The sequence below is a fragment of the Capricornis sumatraensis genome, chromosome 14 (assembly GCF_032405125.1).
Source record: "Capricornis sumatraensis isolate serow.1 chromosome 14, serow.2, whole genome shotgun sequence".
NCBI lineage: Eukaryota > Metazoa > Chordata > Mammalia > Artiodactyla > Bovidae > Capricornis > Capricornis sumatraensis.
In genome coordinates this window covers 42,259,646-42,276,396 of record NC_091082.1, presented here as the reverse complement: position 1 = coordinate 42,276,396, position 16,751 = coordinate 42,259,646, and the positions used below count along the sequence as shown (strand labels likewise).

The 16,751-nt window shown below is 40.1% G+C and overlaps 1 protein-coding gene across 1 annotated transcript; it reads left to right on the top strand.

The window, feature by feature from the left end:
* Nucleotides 1-677: 677 nt before the first annotated feature.
* Nucleotides 678-1,067, top strand: LOC138090197 (small ribosomal subunit protein uS8-like). Its single transcript, XM_068985698.1, has one exon. The coding sequence runs from the start codon at nucleotides 678-680 to the stop codon at nucleotides 1,065-1,067; it is 390 nt and encodes a 129-aa protein (XP_068841799.1).
* The last annotated feature ends 15,684 nt before the right edge of the window (nucleotides 1,068-16,751 follow it).

Sequence of the window (16,751 nt, the reverse complement as noted above, 5' to 3'; positions counted from 1 at the left end):
ATGGCATGTTCAAGCTGATGATTTAAAAGGATCACCTTGACTCTTCTGTTTTTTCCTCTTGTTTTAAAAAATAGATGCTATAGGGCTTCTCCGGTGGTTCAGTAGTAAAGAATCAACCTGCCAATGCAGGAGAAATAGGTTTAATCCCTGACCTGGGAGATTCCATATGCTGCGGAGTAACTAAGCCCGTGTGTGTGTTTGTGTGCGTGCATGTGTATGCTCAGTTGTGTCTGGCTCTTTGTAACCCTGTGGACTGTAGCCCTCCAGGCTCCACCAGCTCCAGCTCCTCTATCCATGGGATTTCCCAGGCAAGAATACTGGAGTGGGTTGCCATTTCGTCTTCCAGGGGATCTTCCTGACCCAGGGATCAAACCCTCATCTCTTGCAATCTCCTGGCAGGCAGATTCTTTACTTCTGTGCCACCTGGGAAGCTCTAGAGACTGAGAGCTGAAACTACTGAAGCCCGCATGCCCTAGAGCCCCTGCTCCACAAGAGAAGCCGCCGCAATGAGAAAGCTGAGCATCGCAACTGGAGAGCAGCTTCACTTGCCACAACTAGAGAAAAGCCCGCACAGCAATGAAGACCTGGCACCGCCAAAAATAAAAATACATGAATAAATAAAATTGTTTAAAAAAAAACAGATGCTCCTCTTTCCGCCATCTTTCCGTGCTGCCATAATGGTGCGCATGAATGTCCTGGCTGATGCTCTCAAGAGTATCAACAATGCCAAGAAGAGAGGCAAACGCCAGGTCCTTATTAGGCCGTGCTCCAAAGTCATCATCAGGTTTCTAACAGTGATGATGAAGCATGGTTACATTGGCGAATTTGAAATCATTGATGATCACAGGGCTGGGAAAATTGTGAACCTCACAGGCAGGCTAAATAAGTGTGGAATGATCAGCCCCAGATTTGATGTACAACTCAAAGATCTAGAAACATGGCAGAATAACCTGCTCCCATCCCATCAGTTTGGTTTCATTGTACTGACAACCTCAGCTGGCATCATGGACCATGAAGAAGCAAGACGAAAACATACAGGAGGGAAAATCCTTGGATTCTTTTTCTAGGAATGTAATACATACAAATAAAATGCCTCAGAGGACAAAAAAAAAAAAAAAAACAAAACAGATGCTATAGGGGCAAGGGTAGAAGCAACGAGACCATTTTTTGGGCTAGTTCAGCAATCTAGATGAGAGTTGATGACTTGGACCACTTGGGAGTGATGAAAAGTGGTCCAGAAGACTTTGGGAGAAGATCAGAACTTTAGACATGCTACCCTTGAGTTACCTACTGGTCATGAAAGGTCAAGTGCCACATAAGCACTTGGTCCATAGTTCAGTGGAGAGACCTGACCAGAAGATATACATTCTGGAGTCAACAGCATATTCATGCATACTGTGAGTGCATGCGTGCTCAGCTGCTTCAGTTGTGTCTGACTCTTTGTGACCCTATGGATTGCAGCCCTCCAGGCTCCTCTGTCCATGGGGTTCTTCAGGCAAGAATACTGGAGTAGGTTGCTATTTCCTACTTCAGGGATCATCCCAAACTGAGGATCAAACCTAAATCTCTTACATCTTCTGCATTGGCAGGCAAGTTCTTTACCACCTGGGAAGCCATAGACTATAGTATACATAGAGAAAAGAGAAGAGGTGAAGATCAAAGCTCTGCAGCCCTATAAAATGCAGCCCTGTGTAAAATGAAAGAGATGGGTGAGATGAGAAGGAACCAGTAAAAGAATCTGAGGAGGAGAAAATCCAAGCGAGAGCAGTATTCCAGAAACTCAATGATGACAGTGTTTCCAGAAGCAGCAAGTGGTCGCCTGGGGCAAATGCTGCTTTAAGGTCATACAAGATGTGGCTCAGAATTGGCTCTAATAATGTGTACATCCTTAAGGCTTTGGTAAGAGCTGTCTGGTTGGAGCAGAGAGGGTAAAGGGCTGATTGAGGGAGAACTGGAGGAGACAAAGGGGAGATGCAAAGAGAAACTTCTGTTTAGGAGTTTTGCAAGCTAGGGAAGCAAGGAAATAGGAGAGGTACTTAGCAGAAAGGGTGAGTGTGAGAGAAGATCTACTTATTATTGTGTGTTCTCCTGAGATGGAACTATTACAGTACGTTTCAGTATTGATGAGAGTGTTACAATAGAGTGGGAGAAACTGTTGAGGAAAAACACGAGAGCAAATCTTGGAGTGATGTTCAGAGGGGATGAGATCTCTATCACAAGTGAGGGGATTGGCTTTAGATAAGAATGTAGGTGATTTACTGATAGAAAAGGAGGGCATGCAGAATTTAAAGGCACAGTGCAAGTGGGTGGGTAGACAGATTTGGTGGTGAGAACAAGTAGGAATTTTCTTTCTGTTGTTTCTATTTTTTTCAGTGATGTAGAAAGAAATTGTCTGGCATCAAATGCCTCTAAGTGTAGCCCACAGAATAGTAACACCAGTGTCATATGGAAGCTTATTGAAAATGTAGACTATTAGACTCTACCTTAGATCTCCTGAGGCAGAAACTTTATTTTTAAAATTGATTTATTTAGTTTTATTTTTGGCTGAGCTGGGTCTTCATTGCCTCACAGAGACTTTCTCTGGTTGTGGTGTGTGGGGGCTGCTCTCTGTCGCTGTGGGCAGGCTTCTCATGGTGGCAGCTTCTCTCGGTGCAGAGTACAGGCTCTAGGTGCAGGCTTCAGTAACTGCAGTTTTCAGGCTCTAGGGCACACAAGCTCAGTAGTTGTGGTGCATGGTTTTAGTTGCTCCTTGGCACGTGGAATCATCACAGACCAGGGATCGAACCCAAGTCCCCTGAACTGGCAGGTGGGTTCCTATCCACTGCCATACCAGGGAAGTCCTCAGTTCAGTTCAGTCGCTCAGTAGTGTCCGACTCTTGTGACCCCATGGATTGTAGCACAACAGGCTTCCCTATCCACCACCGACTCCCAGAGTTTGCTCAAACTCATGTCCATAAAGTCAGTGATGCCATCCAACCATCTCATCCTCTGTCATCACCTTTTCCTCCCACCTTCAATCTTTTCCAGTATCAGGGCCTTTTCCAATGAGTCAGTTCTTTGCATCAGATGGCCATAATATTGGCGTTTCAGCTTCAGCATCAATCTTTCCAATGAATACTCAGGATGGATTTCCTTTAGGATTGACTGGTTTGATCTCCTTGCAGTCCAAGGGACTCTCAAGAGTCTTCTCCAACGCTGCAATTTAAAAGCATCAAATCTTTGGCGCTCAGTTTTCTTTATAGTCCAACTCTCACATCCATATATGACTACTGGAAAAACATAGTTTTGACTAGATGGACCTTTGTGGGCAAGGTAAAGTCTCTGCTTTTTAATATGCTGTCTAGGTTGGTCATAGCTTTTCTTCCAAGGAGCCAGTGTCTTTTGATTTCATGGCTGTAGTCACCATCTGAAGTTATTTTGGAGCCCAAGAAAATAAAGTCTATTACTGTTTCCATTGTTTCCCCATCTATTTGCCATGAAGTAATGGGGCCAGATGCCATGATCTTAGTTTTTTGAATATTGAGTTTTAAGCCAGCTTTTTCACTCCCCTCTTTCACTTTCATTGAGAGCCTCTTCAGTTCCTCTTCACTTTCTGCCATAGCGTGGTGTCATCTGCATATCTGAGGTTATTGATATTTTTCCCGGCAATCTTGATTCTAGCTTGTGCTGTAAAGGAGTACATCAAGGCTGTATATTGTCACCCTGGTAATTTAACTTATATTCAGAGTACATCATGAGAAATGCCAAGTTGGATGAAGCACAAGCTGGAATCAAGGGAAGTCCTAGAATCTTTATTTTAAGGGGAAGCCTCAGGTGATTCTTACCCACATTAAAGTCTGAGAAACACTCATCAAGAATGGTTGTTCCTGTTTAGTTATGAAGTCATGTCTGACTCTTTTGTGACCCCATGGACTGTAGCCCTGACAGGCTCCTCCGTTCTTGGAATTCTCCAGGCAAGAATACTGGAGTGAGTTGCCATTTTCTTCTCCAGGGGATCTTCCCAACCCAGGAATTGAACCCGAGTCTCCTGCATCTTCTGCTTTGGCAAGTTAGTTCTTTTACCACTGAGCCACCATGGAAGCCCACGGGAAACATTTTATTAAGTGAAATAAGCCAGACACAAAAGGGTACTTATATGAGATACCTGGAATAGATAGTCAAATTCATGGAGAAAGTGCGTATGCTGCTGCTAAGTCGCTTCAGTCGTGTCCGACTCTGTGCGACCCCATAGATGGCAGCCCACTAGGCTCCTCTGTCCCTGGGATTCTCCAGGCAAAAGCACTGGAGTGGGTTGCCATTTCCTTTTCCAATGCATAAAAGTGAAAAGTGAAAGTGAAGTCACTCAGTCATGCCCGACTCTTAGCGACCCCATACACTGCAGCCTACCAGGCTCCCCCGTCCATGGGATTTTCCAGGCAAGAGTGCTGGAGTGGGGTGCCATTGCCTTTTCCGAAAGTACGTATAATAGAATAGAAATATTAGGAGCTAAGGGATAGAGTGAATGGGAAGTTATTTTTTAATGGCTAGAAGGTTTACATTTGGGGTGATGGAAAATTTTTAGCAGAGGATTGCGGAAATGGTTGCACAAAAATGTGAATGTATTTTGCTACTGAATGCTATACTTATGAAAGGTTAAAATGTTAAAGTGTTTGTTATGTATATTTTAGCACAATTTTTAAAAAGTATATCAACCTAGTATAATTTTCATCATTCCATGGAGCTGGAATTCAGCCAATATACAGCTAAGGCAGTCTGTGGCAAAGGGAGCAAGACCATTTCTGCCCTTCCTAATCTGGTTCACGCCTCCTGAATATATTGGCACATATTCAATCATTCCTGTCATTCACTGCAACAGAAACTGTTAATGTCCACTAAAACCCATTTCCTTTCCCTCCTGGGCATACAATTAGACCAGATTTAAAAAGTATATATTTATTTATTTTTGGCTTTGGTGGGTCCTTGTTGCTGCATGGGCTTTTCTCTGACTGCAGAGACTGGGGGCTACTCTCTAGTTGTGGTGTGCGGGCTTCTAATAGCAGGGGCTTCTCTTGCTGTAGAGCACGGCTCTGAGGCATGCAGGCTTCAGTAGCTGCGGCACGTGGGCTAATTAGTTGCAGTTCCTGGACTCTACAGCACAGCCTCAATAGTTGTGGCGCATGGGCTTAGTTGCTTGTCAGCATATGGGATCTTCCTGGATCAGGGATCAAACTGGTGTCTCCTGCATTGGCAGGCAGATTCTCCTATAATTGAGCCACCAGGGAAACCCTAAACCAGATCTCTAAGTTAGGAGAGAGCATATCATTAAGATCTGTGCCGTTTTTGGGTCCATCTACCCCTATAGGTGAACTTTTTTTTCTCTGTTTACTGTGAGAATGGAGAGGAGCCCAAGAACCCAAAGGAGGGGTAGAGCTCAGCCAAACATTGCATTGGATACTCATTGGTCAAGAAACAGATTTATGCCATAAAGCCATATTCTAGTTTTTTCTGTTATGGAAGCCTTTGTTACATTAATTTAAATATCCACTCTTTGGGAAAGTTGTTTCTAATGAGATCTGTGGACAGGAAAGAGCTAGATATGCTGGCACTTTTATTATAGAAGTAGCACTATGATAAGAAAATCTTTTGTTCCCTCGCACAGAAGCGAATACAATCTTTTTCTTGAAACACATTTCTGAAAAAATTTACATCACAACATATCCAGTAATAGATTTTAGCAGCTATTACATAGAAGGCTATTAAAGTAAAACGTGAGATATTGGCCCAGTTCTTGCATGGACACAAAATAGTGTTATGATTAGTCATAATGCAAAAACATAGATAGCATTCTGTAAAAAACAAAATTAAGAAAATGCACAGCACTTCAGAATCATTTTGTATAAAGCTTTGTCATAACAAAATATTTCAAATATACAAGGAGAGCACATAAATACTGAACAATATATTTCAGTGTGTGGAGAACCTCAATTAGATACTGGTATTAAAATTAGATACTTATGAAGCTGGGCTTTTTTCTCTTCCCTATTTTGAATCTATCTGCGTACTCAAAGTATCCCTCCATAATCTTCCCATCTTTCACATGGGAAAAGTACCCTATTTTTTAAAAAGATTTTATTGAAGTATAGCTGATTTACAATGTTGTGTTCATTTCTGCTGTAACAGAAAAGTGATTCAGATATATATATTCTTTTTCATATCCTTTTCCATTATGGTTTATCACAAGATATTGAATATAGTTAATTGTGCTATACGGCAGGACCTTGTATATACTATAAGTCTTATATATACTAGTTTGCATCTACTAATCCCAAACTCCCAATCCTTCCCTCTTTTTCCCACTGCCTTCCCACAAGTCTATTCTCTGTCTGTGAGTCTGTTTCTGTTTCATAGATATGTTCATTTGTCATATTTCAGATTCCACATATAAGTGATATCATGGTATTTGTCTTTCTCTTTCTCACTTACTTAGCTTAGCATGTAATCTCCAGGTCCATCCATGTAGCTTCAGATGGCATGATTTCATTCTTTTTTATGGCTGAGTAGTATTCCTTTGTATATATGCACAACAATTACATCCATTCATCTATTGATGGACATTCAGGTTGTTTCCACGTCTTGGCTGTTGTAAATAGCGGTGCTATGAACAGAGGTGCAAGGATCTGGGAAAATTATCCTTGATTCCTGAGTATCTTTGGCTAAGATACAGTTAACTTCTATGGCTAAGCCATGACACATTGCCAATCATCATACTCACCCAAGTGTAAGGGTGTACACCACAAGATGTAGAGAGGATATGCTGGGAAACAAGATTCAGTGTGTTTCCATAGTCTTTTCATAAGAGGCCATGTTTTAGGTCAACACTCTGGAGTAGCATCCTTCTGCATTAGGATGCTTGTGAGCAGTGGTAGAATGAGTCCAACATTTTCTAGATCCAATTTAAGTTGCTTGTGAAGATTAGAATTCATGATTTTCCTGAAACTTATTGGAGTTGGCCAGGAGTTAGAGGGAAAAGAAAGGGGTTGGAAAAGGAACTGAAAAAGTGTCTCCCTCCTCTTTCTTTTCCATGTTCCCCATATGTTCCATTTCCATTGGAAAGAAAGAGAAAGTAGGGTAAATTAGAACAAAGAAACAGAATGGAAGATAAAGCATGGCTTGCAGAAAATTCTCTGGAGTAACCATCATCCCTAAGATGGCAAGAGGGGAGGACCTGTCATGATGTTCCCACATTTCAAGCACTTGAACTGTAGATTGAGGTGACGGATCAGACCAAGAACTCTGTTAGTGATTTGGCTCTGAAGGGCAGAAGGATGCTTGCCCACAGTAGACAAGAGCTGAGACTAAGGTCCCTGTCTATGTGTTTGTGAAAATGACATTGAAAACTGAATCAAGGGACTTCCCTGGTGGTTAAGAATCTGCCTGCCAATTTAGGGGACACAGGTTCAAGCTCTGGTCTGGGAAGATCCCACATGCTGCGGAGCAACTAAGCACACTAACCGCAACTACTGAGCCAACGTGCCACAACTGCTGAAGCTTGCTCACCCTAGAGCTTGGGTTGTGCAACAAGAAAAGCCGCAGCAATGAGAAGCCTATGCACCACAACGCTTGCCGCAGCTATAGAAAATCCCATGTGTAGCAATGAAGACTTAGCACAGCCACGAATAAAACAAATGTTTCAAAAAGAAGGAAATCTTAAAAAAAAAAGAAACTGACTCAATCCCTCAGGTAAAGGTCATACTTTTAGATACCAAATGAGAGGCTAAAGTGTAGTGTCTAGCAATTATCTGGGAATAAGTTATTTCATAAAAAAGAAACTAGTGAAACTGATTACAGAAAGTGTGACTATACATTTACAGAAATTGCTTGAGAGATAATTTATGAATAATAGTGGAGAAGACTTAAAGAAAAACCACTCTAGTCACAGTGAGTAGCTTGTGGTCTCAAGGAAGCATGGTTATACCACACAAGAGACTCTGTGACTGAAAAGCTTTTGAGACCATATACTGAACTTGGACAAAATTTAATCTAAAATGAATCCGATTGTTAATAAGTCCCAAGCACTATGCTAATCATCCAAATTACCCTGAGAGTTATCTTATGTTGCCTTTGTTACAGATGAGGGAACAGAATTTCAGAGATTAAGATGCTCAGGATCACACAGTTAATAAATGACCAAATCCATATTCAAGTCTACATTTTTCTGGAATTCTTTTCACTTAAATTGACACATTTATTTATTAATTTACTCACAAATATTAATACTTATTCTGGTCAAGCAGGGATAATACAGCACTGCTGTCAACAATCCTGTATTCTGCTGGTACCCACAAGAAACTGTTCCTCATGTTACAGTGAACATTGTGATGAAGACTGTGGGGGAGCAGGGCACATAATGAGCATAACCAGAAATGAGCATAACCAGGGAGGACCTGTCTCAGTTTGGGGGAAGGGGCAAGAGACGAGAGAAAAGGAACGGGAGCCTAGGGAAACTTCTAAAGGCCAGTAGGTATAGACACAGGAAATGGGGTTTCAGCTGAAACCTGCAAGTGTAAGAAAGCAAGATAAATCCAGGGACCAACCAAGAGCCGGGGGGAAGGGCAAAATCAGTGGCTTGTGGGGGAAGGTCAGGGACAAAAATCCATGTCTCTGAATTGCAGGCAGTTTATTTACCATCTGAGCCACCAGAGAAGCCCCAACATGAGAGGAATAGGGGCCAGATCTGAGCTCCTCACATGTCAGTCTGAGGAAATTACTTTATCCTGCAAAAAGTGGGTCAGTTTATGACTAGGTCAGAATGTTGTGATAGCTCGCCAGCTGCTCTTGAAGCAGGCAACACTGGAGATGGCAAGCTTTTTTTTTTTTTTTTTAATGCCAGAAAAAAGATAATGGGAAAGTAAGGTTGTAATGGACTTCCCTGGTGGTCTAGTAGTGAAGACTTCCAGCTTCTTCTACAGGAGCCACAGGTTCTCTGGTGGCTGTGTGGTAAAGAATTTCCCTGCTAATACAGGAACCACCAGAGATGTGGGTTTGATCTCTGGGTTGGGAAGGTCCTCTGGAGGAGGAAATGGCAACCCACTTCAATATTCTTGCTGGGGAAATCCCATGGACAGAAGAGCCTGGCAGGGCTACAGTCTGTGGGGTTTCAAAGAGCCAGACATGACTCATGTATTCAACGTAAGGTTGTAACAGGCATCAGGGATGTGCAGGATGAGTAGATGTGGAAATAACATGGTGGGAGGAGTTAAAATTGCTAATTATCTAATTGATGGTAGGTAGGAGTGAGAGGCAATAGTAACTCACAGGTTTTTGGTGTGGGCGATTATCAGGTTTGAATGGTGATGCCCTTTGCTGGACTAGGAAGTACAAGGTAGAATGACTGGAGGAGGTGGGGTTAAGCAAGTACACCTGTATGTGTAAGACAGAGGACAGTAGTTCTCTCTGACCACTGATTTGAGCTACCTCAAGTTCAGAAGAGCAGCCTTGCGCAACTCTATAACTAAAGCAGTCATACCTGAAGGAAGGCAGTGAACATATAAAGAAAAGTCCAAGAAGAAAAACCTTGTCAGTGTGTTAAACAACTCTTCAGAGAGGGGGTTAAGCTCTAGCCAGCTAGCAGAGTTGCTCTGATTCCTCATATGTCCCTAAGTCCACATGAGCCCCTTGACTTGGATTTCTTCACTCACCAAGCAAGCTTATTATTGAAGCAGGATCTCCAGATAGCCTTCGTCATGGAGAATACAGGCAGGCTGATAGCAAAAGTCAGATTTCTCATAGTAGATTAGTTAGGACTCTGGCTTATACTTTAGTCACTTGACTTGGTTATTCTGGATGAACCCCCGCCAAGCCCAGTCACGGCAGGGTGTTCAGTCAAATGGGATCTGAACTTTGTTGACAGTCCATTTATAGCAGCCAACTGGTCTTTCTAGTTCCCAAATCCAAGTGATTTTGACAATGTCCACTGATGCCAAGACAGCAGAAGATACATATGTATATATATTTCCCATAAGTGTAACTTCTCAACTCTGAAATACCATTCTTTATCTTTAATAACATTTAATATCTCCTTTGTCTGATATTAACATTAGCATTCCATGTACATTATTTTTTCATGTCTGAATTTTCAAGTTCTCCTTGTTCTTATATGTAAAGGCAAATCTTTTTGAAGCAACATAGAGTTTGGGTTTTATTTCAATCCAGTTAGAACAATTTTATCTTTTAAATGGGGTAGGTATATATTCTATTGGAAATTAGGATAATTATGGATAATTTTGGTTTAATCTACCATCTTACTATTGCTTTCTATTTGTCTGGCCTGTTCTGGGCTCCCTTGTCTCTTCGTTCTTGCTTTCTAGTGAATTATTTTTTTAATGTTTTCCCTCTCATGCATTAGCTTATTGGTTATACATCCTTTTATTATCTACTTAAAGATTACCATAGAGATCATAACATGCATTCTTGACTTACTAAAAAAATAATATAAATAAATGTTCCCATTTTTTCTGTATCACACAAGGCCTTTAAAACCGTTTAACCACATTTACTCCTCACCTCCTAATGCTCAACAGCTTGTATTTAATTGTTGACATGTATTTTAATTCTTTCTCTCTATATCTAAATATATATATTAAGCATAAAAAATAAATATTTATATAGTCCAAATTTGTTTGGATGATCCCATATACTCGCTCTGTTGATTTTCATTCTTTCTTATGTCTCTCAGCTTCTTTCTGGGTTCATTTGCCTTCTGCATGAAGACACTTTAACATTTCCTTTGATGAGTGACAAAATCCTCATTTTTGTTCCCAGAAAATTACTTTCTTTCATTGTCATTCTTTGAGGATATTTTTTTCCTGGGTGAAGAATTCTAGGTTGACAGTTCTTTCAGCACTTTCAATTTATTATTTATTCCTCTCTTCTCTAGATTCTATTGTTTCTGTTGAGAACTCAGCCATAATTTTTATTATTATTATTATTTCTTTAAAGGTAATACATATATATTTTTAAGTCTATCTAATTTCATTGTCCTTGGTAGTTAGGTGTTTTATTGCAATGTGCTTTGGAGTGGCTTTCTTTGTATTTATTCTTCTTGGGATTCATAGAAGTCTTGAATCTATGCTTTGGAGTGGTTTTCTTTGTATTTATCCTTCTTGGGATTCATAAAAGTCTTGAATCTATGGATTCACACCTTCCATTGTTTTTAAAATGCAGATGGTTAAGCTAGGAGCTTCCCTCCTGGTTCAGACAGTAGAGAATCCACTTGCAAAACAGGAGATCCAGGTTCAGTCCTTGGGTCAGGAAGATCCCCTGGAGAAGGGAATGGCAACCCACTCTAGTATTCTTGCCTAAAGAATTCCATGGACAGAGGAGCCTGGTGATCCCCAGTCCATGAGGTTGCAAAGAGTCAGACAAGACTAAGCAACTAAGATGTTCATGTTTCACTTTCAAGCTAGGAGCAACACAATCCAAATCATCTGAATTCAAGAGAAAAATGATTTGAAGTTCTCTGATAGGGCTTCCCTCTGATTCATCCTTATTCCTGTGTATTATCCTTTGGAGACCCAACCCCAAATCTGAGAGTAATACAGGTCCATCTCCCTTAGTGGATCTTATTTCCAATACTGTATTTCTAATCCTTTGAATCTGTTGAAAGTTCTGCTCAGCATCTGTGCTTGGAGAATCAGTAGATGCCTCTAAAGGAAACTGGCTGCAAATTGATTCACTTCTAGGCTTTTCTCTCTCAGTACTTGACCATACAAATTTCTTCCCTGCTTCGGTGTATCTCTTATGCATACAAATAAATGTGATATTAAATATGTTTCCAGTTTTTCTAATTGTTTTCTGCAAATGGATTGATCAGTATTACCTACTCCATCATTGTAGGAAGCGAAACATCCTCAAAGTTTTAAATACAACATTTTACTATTTTTTTCTTTTTTTCTCATGAAACCCTGAGAAGCGAAACTTTAAGATGTCCCACTCAGCACAGAAATAGGAATGTAGCACAGGATTATTAAATATTTGTTGAATAAATGAATAATCACAGTTTCTGCTCAGGATTGGTGGCAATTTTTTTTTTAAAACTCTTTATCAGAAATTGAGAAAAGAGTATCACTCATAGTATACCAAGATTAGAGCTGTGGGATATGTATGCCCTAGTTGTAGGCAGTTGGTTAGAGCTTAGACCAATATATTTTTTTCCTCAAGGAGTATCTTGTCCTGACATTGTTTAGAATTGCTGGAGCATAGTGACAATGAAAAATAGATGATTTTTGTTAGCTATTTTATTATTTCAAAATTTCTACATAAAAGATGCCCCTTTGTCTGTACCTAGGAAGAGTTGACTTGGATGGATTTCAAGACACCCTCTAAACCCGAGATTCCATATGGGTCTGTTGAGCAGACACCAGGTGTATCTGCTTATGGATTTGTGCCTGGAAGGAACAGAAGCAGAAAGTATAGCTGAACTCCCTCCACAAAGGCTTTTTCTGTCATTGGGCCTGATCACTACAATGGTTTCTTTATTAAAAAAAAAAAAAGCATTTATTTATTCAAAACCAGTGCAAACTATCGTAAGAAAACACCTTAAAAATATAGAAGCAGGGATATTGTCACAATGATGCCTTCTTGGACAAATATACAAAATGGTGGGACTGTAGCCACCAGTCGGCTTCGTTCATATCTTTCAGTACATAAAGTACAGCTGGGAACTGAGGAGATACCTTTGTTTCTGAGATCAAGTTAAGGAAAAACATAAATGGCTCATTTCACAGAATAAAAACCATATAGTTATTACTCCTGAAAAAATCGAGCATTTGGTTATATGACAGGTTTGAGAATTTTAATGATGCCCCCAATTTTAGCCTTTTATAACACCAATTTATTTAGAATCTCTAGGTTAATAATATAGATATGTCCAGGCACAACTTTATCCTATTTACATAAAGAAATATTAAAAATTCAAGTCTCTTTTGTAACAGAATTAGAAGTTTAGTAGTTGAATATAACAAAAGAAAATGCATAATGGCCTATTAAACCTCACATTTCTTTTCATAAAATTGCCAAAAGAAGCATCAGTGATCAGTGACTTTTTAAAAACTCTGTAAGTACAAGACTGCTAATTGCTCAAAAATAAGAAAGTTTGGTTTTTATAACTTCAGGAAACTTCTAAAGTATGCCTATCTAGTCACCATAGAAAGCAATATCTTTATAATTCAGCCAATGATGGGGATTCTCTCAAATAGGAAAGGTGGCCTATGAACTGGGGTTGACTTCAAGGCTTTTATAAAGCTTCCACTAATTAAAATCAATAATATAAAAATAATAAACAGTTGTTTGGTTACTGACATAGAAAGAAAAGTTATAAGATCACAGTGAATGGAAAAATGCTGAGTTTGGATTAATTTATCCAATCTACCTTAGGCCAGACAGACACTATAATAATTTCTCCTTCAAAAGGCTCATAATAAAGTGCATCAGTTCATTGAGATTAAGTACAGAAAACCAAAGAATAAAACATTCATCCACAATATACAGGGGTTTTTTGTAAGGATAACCAATAGCAAAGTAATAATATCTTTCGTCACAGAAAATAATTGTTCTATTGAGAGTGGTGGTAGCTTTTTACATTCCTTAAATGCTAAAAATAACAGAATGATTTTTGGACAGAGAAACTCACATAAGTGGTACATATATGAAAAAAAAAAAAAAAGGCAGGTTCTGGGATAGAATACCTGAGATAGATGGCTCTGTGTCTGATCTTATCAAGAAATTTCTATAGTCTTTTCATAGTTTTTCAACCTGGCATTTATCTCAATAAAAGTTTCTAAAAACAAATAAAATTCAGAATAAACGTCTCTTGAGAATAGCCATAGACTGGTGGGAAATGAGCTTCTGTCAGTCCCAGGTTTAGCGAGGCACTTTTAACAAACCAGTAACTACAGTAAAAAAAACCCATAGTTTTAAAGAGGTAAGATCAAACAAAAAGGTGATCAGACCCATCTCACCAAGAACCCAATCAGAAATGAGACAAACGGTCCAAATGGAAAAAGTAGTGCCCAGAACTACACAGATACGAAGCTTTCACACAGCCCTTTCATTTCTTTTACTGAGTCTGCTTTGCCTTTTTGAAGATGTTAGATTTATTCTGTTCCACAAGACTTTGGAAGGCCATGAAGCATCTCTTTACAAAGTCCTTTAGAGATAGTAGGGACATTTTCAGTGTGCCTTACTTCTATCATATTCAGGTACTCAAAGTGTGGCATTTACAGAGCATGGATAGAACCTAGAGTGTTCCACTTCCTCTCCAGTGGTTTGATAAAATGTGATTCAATTATTGGATATACTAGTGGCCCGTGGCAGTGCAATGGAGGCCCACAGTAGTGATATTTGACAGTGTGTGTCAATGATTTGATTTGGAGGTGATCAAATTTGTGTGGTTTGGGAGGAGAGCAGGCTGCATAGAACCTACTGACACTCATATGCAAGTTTCCAACCAGAAGGTCCATTAAAAGTTCTACTGGATCCACAGTAAATTGAAGCATTCTCATATAGTGAGTCACTGTTTAAAATCAATGCTTGAGAATCAATAAGGCACTAGGTCAATGCTAGCAGCACAGAAACCTAAAATATAGTCTCAAATTGTGTTTGTTTTCCTTTATCACCCCTTGGGAAATAATTCCTGGAATCTTTCTGGAGAAAAAAAATGGAGGTTAGTAGTTGCCCTACTCCTCATAATTTCTGGTATGGATATTCATTAGATAGTCTTGAATTAAAGTGTTTTTGTTTTGCCTTCTTTTCCTCTTGGGAAATAATTCTTGGGTTTTTTGTTGGTAGGGGGAAATGGAAGTTGTTTTAGCACAGACACAAAGTCTAAAAGAGAAGAAGAATACTTACAGAGAGGTACACAAAGCATTCAAATGAATAAGAAAGTCTTGCAGAGTTAAATTTTCTTTTGGGAGACATGAAGCCATTTATGACAATCTCTGGACAGGGGCTGTTTACCTGGCTGCCACTGAGGGTAAGTTTTGCCTCCCAGAATCTGTGGTCTAGCTGCTGCTGCCTGGACCACCTTGAGGAGGTCTGCTTGGCAAGGTACAGTTATGCTGCTGGTGGTGGATGGCAGAAAATCCTGGGACACATTTCCTGCAGCTACCTTTTTGATGGGGCTCAGAGGGAAAGGACAAAAATGACTTTTCCTATCATAAGCAGAAGATAGTGACAGTGAGGGAGCACCATTACACCAAACCTATGCTTGTCCCCTTATGGCAGAAAGCAAAAAAGAGCCTCTTGATAAAAGTGAAAGAGGAGAGTGAAAAAGTCGGCTTAAAACTCAACATTCAGAAAACTAAGATCATGGCATCTGGTCCAATCATTTCATGGCAAATAGATGGGGAAACAATGGAAACAGTGATAGACTATTTTGGAGGGCTCCAAAATTACTGCAGATGGTGACTGCAGCCATGAAATTAAAAGACGCTTGCTCCTTGGAAGAAAAGTTATGACCAACCTAGACAGAATATTAAACAGCAGAGCTATTACTTTACCAACAAAGGTCCATCTAGTCAAGGCTATGGTTTTTCCAGTAGTCATGTATGGATGTGAGAGTTGGACTGTAAAGAAAGCCGAATGCCGAAGAATTGATGCTTTTGAACTGTGGTGTTGGAGAAGACACTTGAGAGTCCCCTGGACTGCAAGAAGATCCAAGCAGTCCATTCTAAAGGAAATCAGTCCTGAATATTCATTGAAAGGACTGATGCTGAAGCTGAAACTCCAATTGTTTGGCCACCTGATGCGAAGAACTGATTCATTTGAAAAGACCCTGATGTTGGGAAAGATTGAAAGTGGGAGAAGGGGATGACAGAGGATGAGATGGTTGGATAGCATCACCAATGCAATGGACATGAGTTTGGTAGGCTCCGGGAGTTGGTGATGGACCAGGAAGCCTGGCATGCTGCAGTCCATGCCATGACTGAGCTCCTGAACTGATGCTTATCCCATGACGTGATAAATAGTCCAGGAAACAACTTGAGAATGAACGAGTAAGCAACAAGGTTTTCAGTCTTTGATGTCCTTTCCAAATTTAGCCCAGGTTGATTTTCCTCACCCAGGAGTGCAATTATTATGTTTCGTTGTCTCTATGTCAACTCTGCTTACTTTCCTTTGTGTTCTCTTTTTAATCATCATTAAAACTACCTTTACTTTACTGAGATGACTGACTGGATAATTCCCTACTTAAATAAGGATAGGCATATTCTTGTTTATATGGATATGGATGCAAGGTAAATATTTAGAGTTTTAAGGACTGGCCATTATTGGTGCAGAATTTCATTAAAAACTCCCTAGTTGAGACTTCCCTGGTGATACAGTGGATAAGAATCCTCCTGCCAATGTAGGGGACACAGGTTCAATCCCAGGTCCAGGAAGATTCCACATGCCAGGCAAAACCTAAAGCCTGTGTGCTACAGCTCCTGAGCCCACACTCTCGAGCTCACAAGTTGCAGCTACTGAAGTCTGTGTGCCTAGAGGCTGTGCTCACAACAAGAGAAGCCCTGCAATGAGAAGCTGGTGCGGCACAACAAAGAGAAGCCCTGGCTTGCCGCCATCTAGAGAAAAGTCGCATGCAGCAACAAAGACTCAGTGCAACCAAAAATAAATAAAAATAATAAGAAAAAGAATCCCACAGTCCTTCATTAAAACCTGTTATTCTTAAAAATACATCTCTTTCCCAGCTCTCTTCACAGCCTGGTTAAATATCAAGT

Coding starts and splice junctions, on each gene's coding strand:
- LOC138090197 (XM_068985698.1), top strand. CDS start 678: ATGGTGCGCATGAATGTCCTGGCTGATGCTCTCAAGAGTATCAACAAT.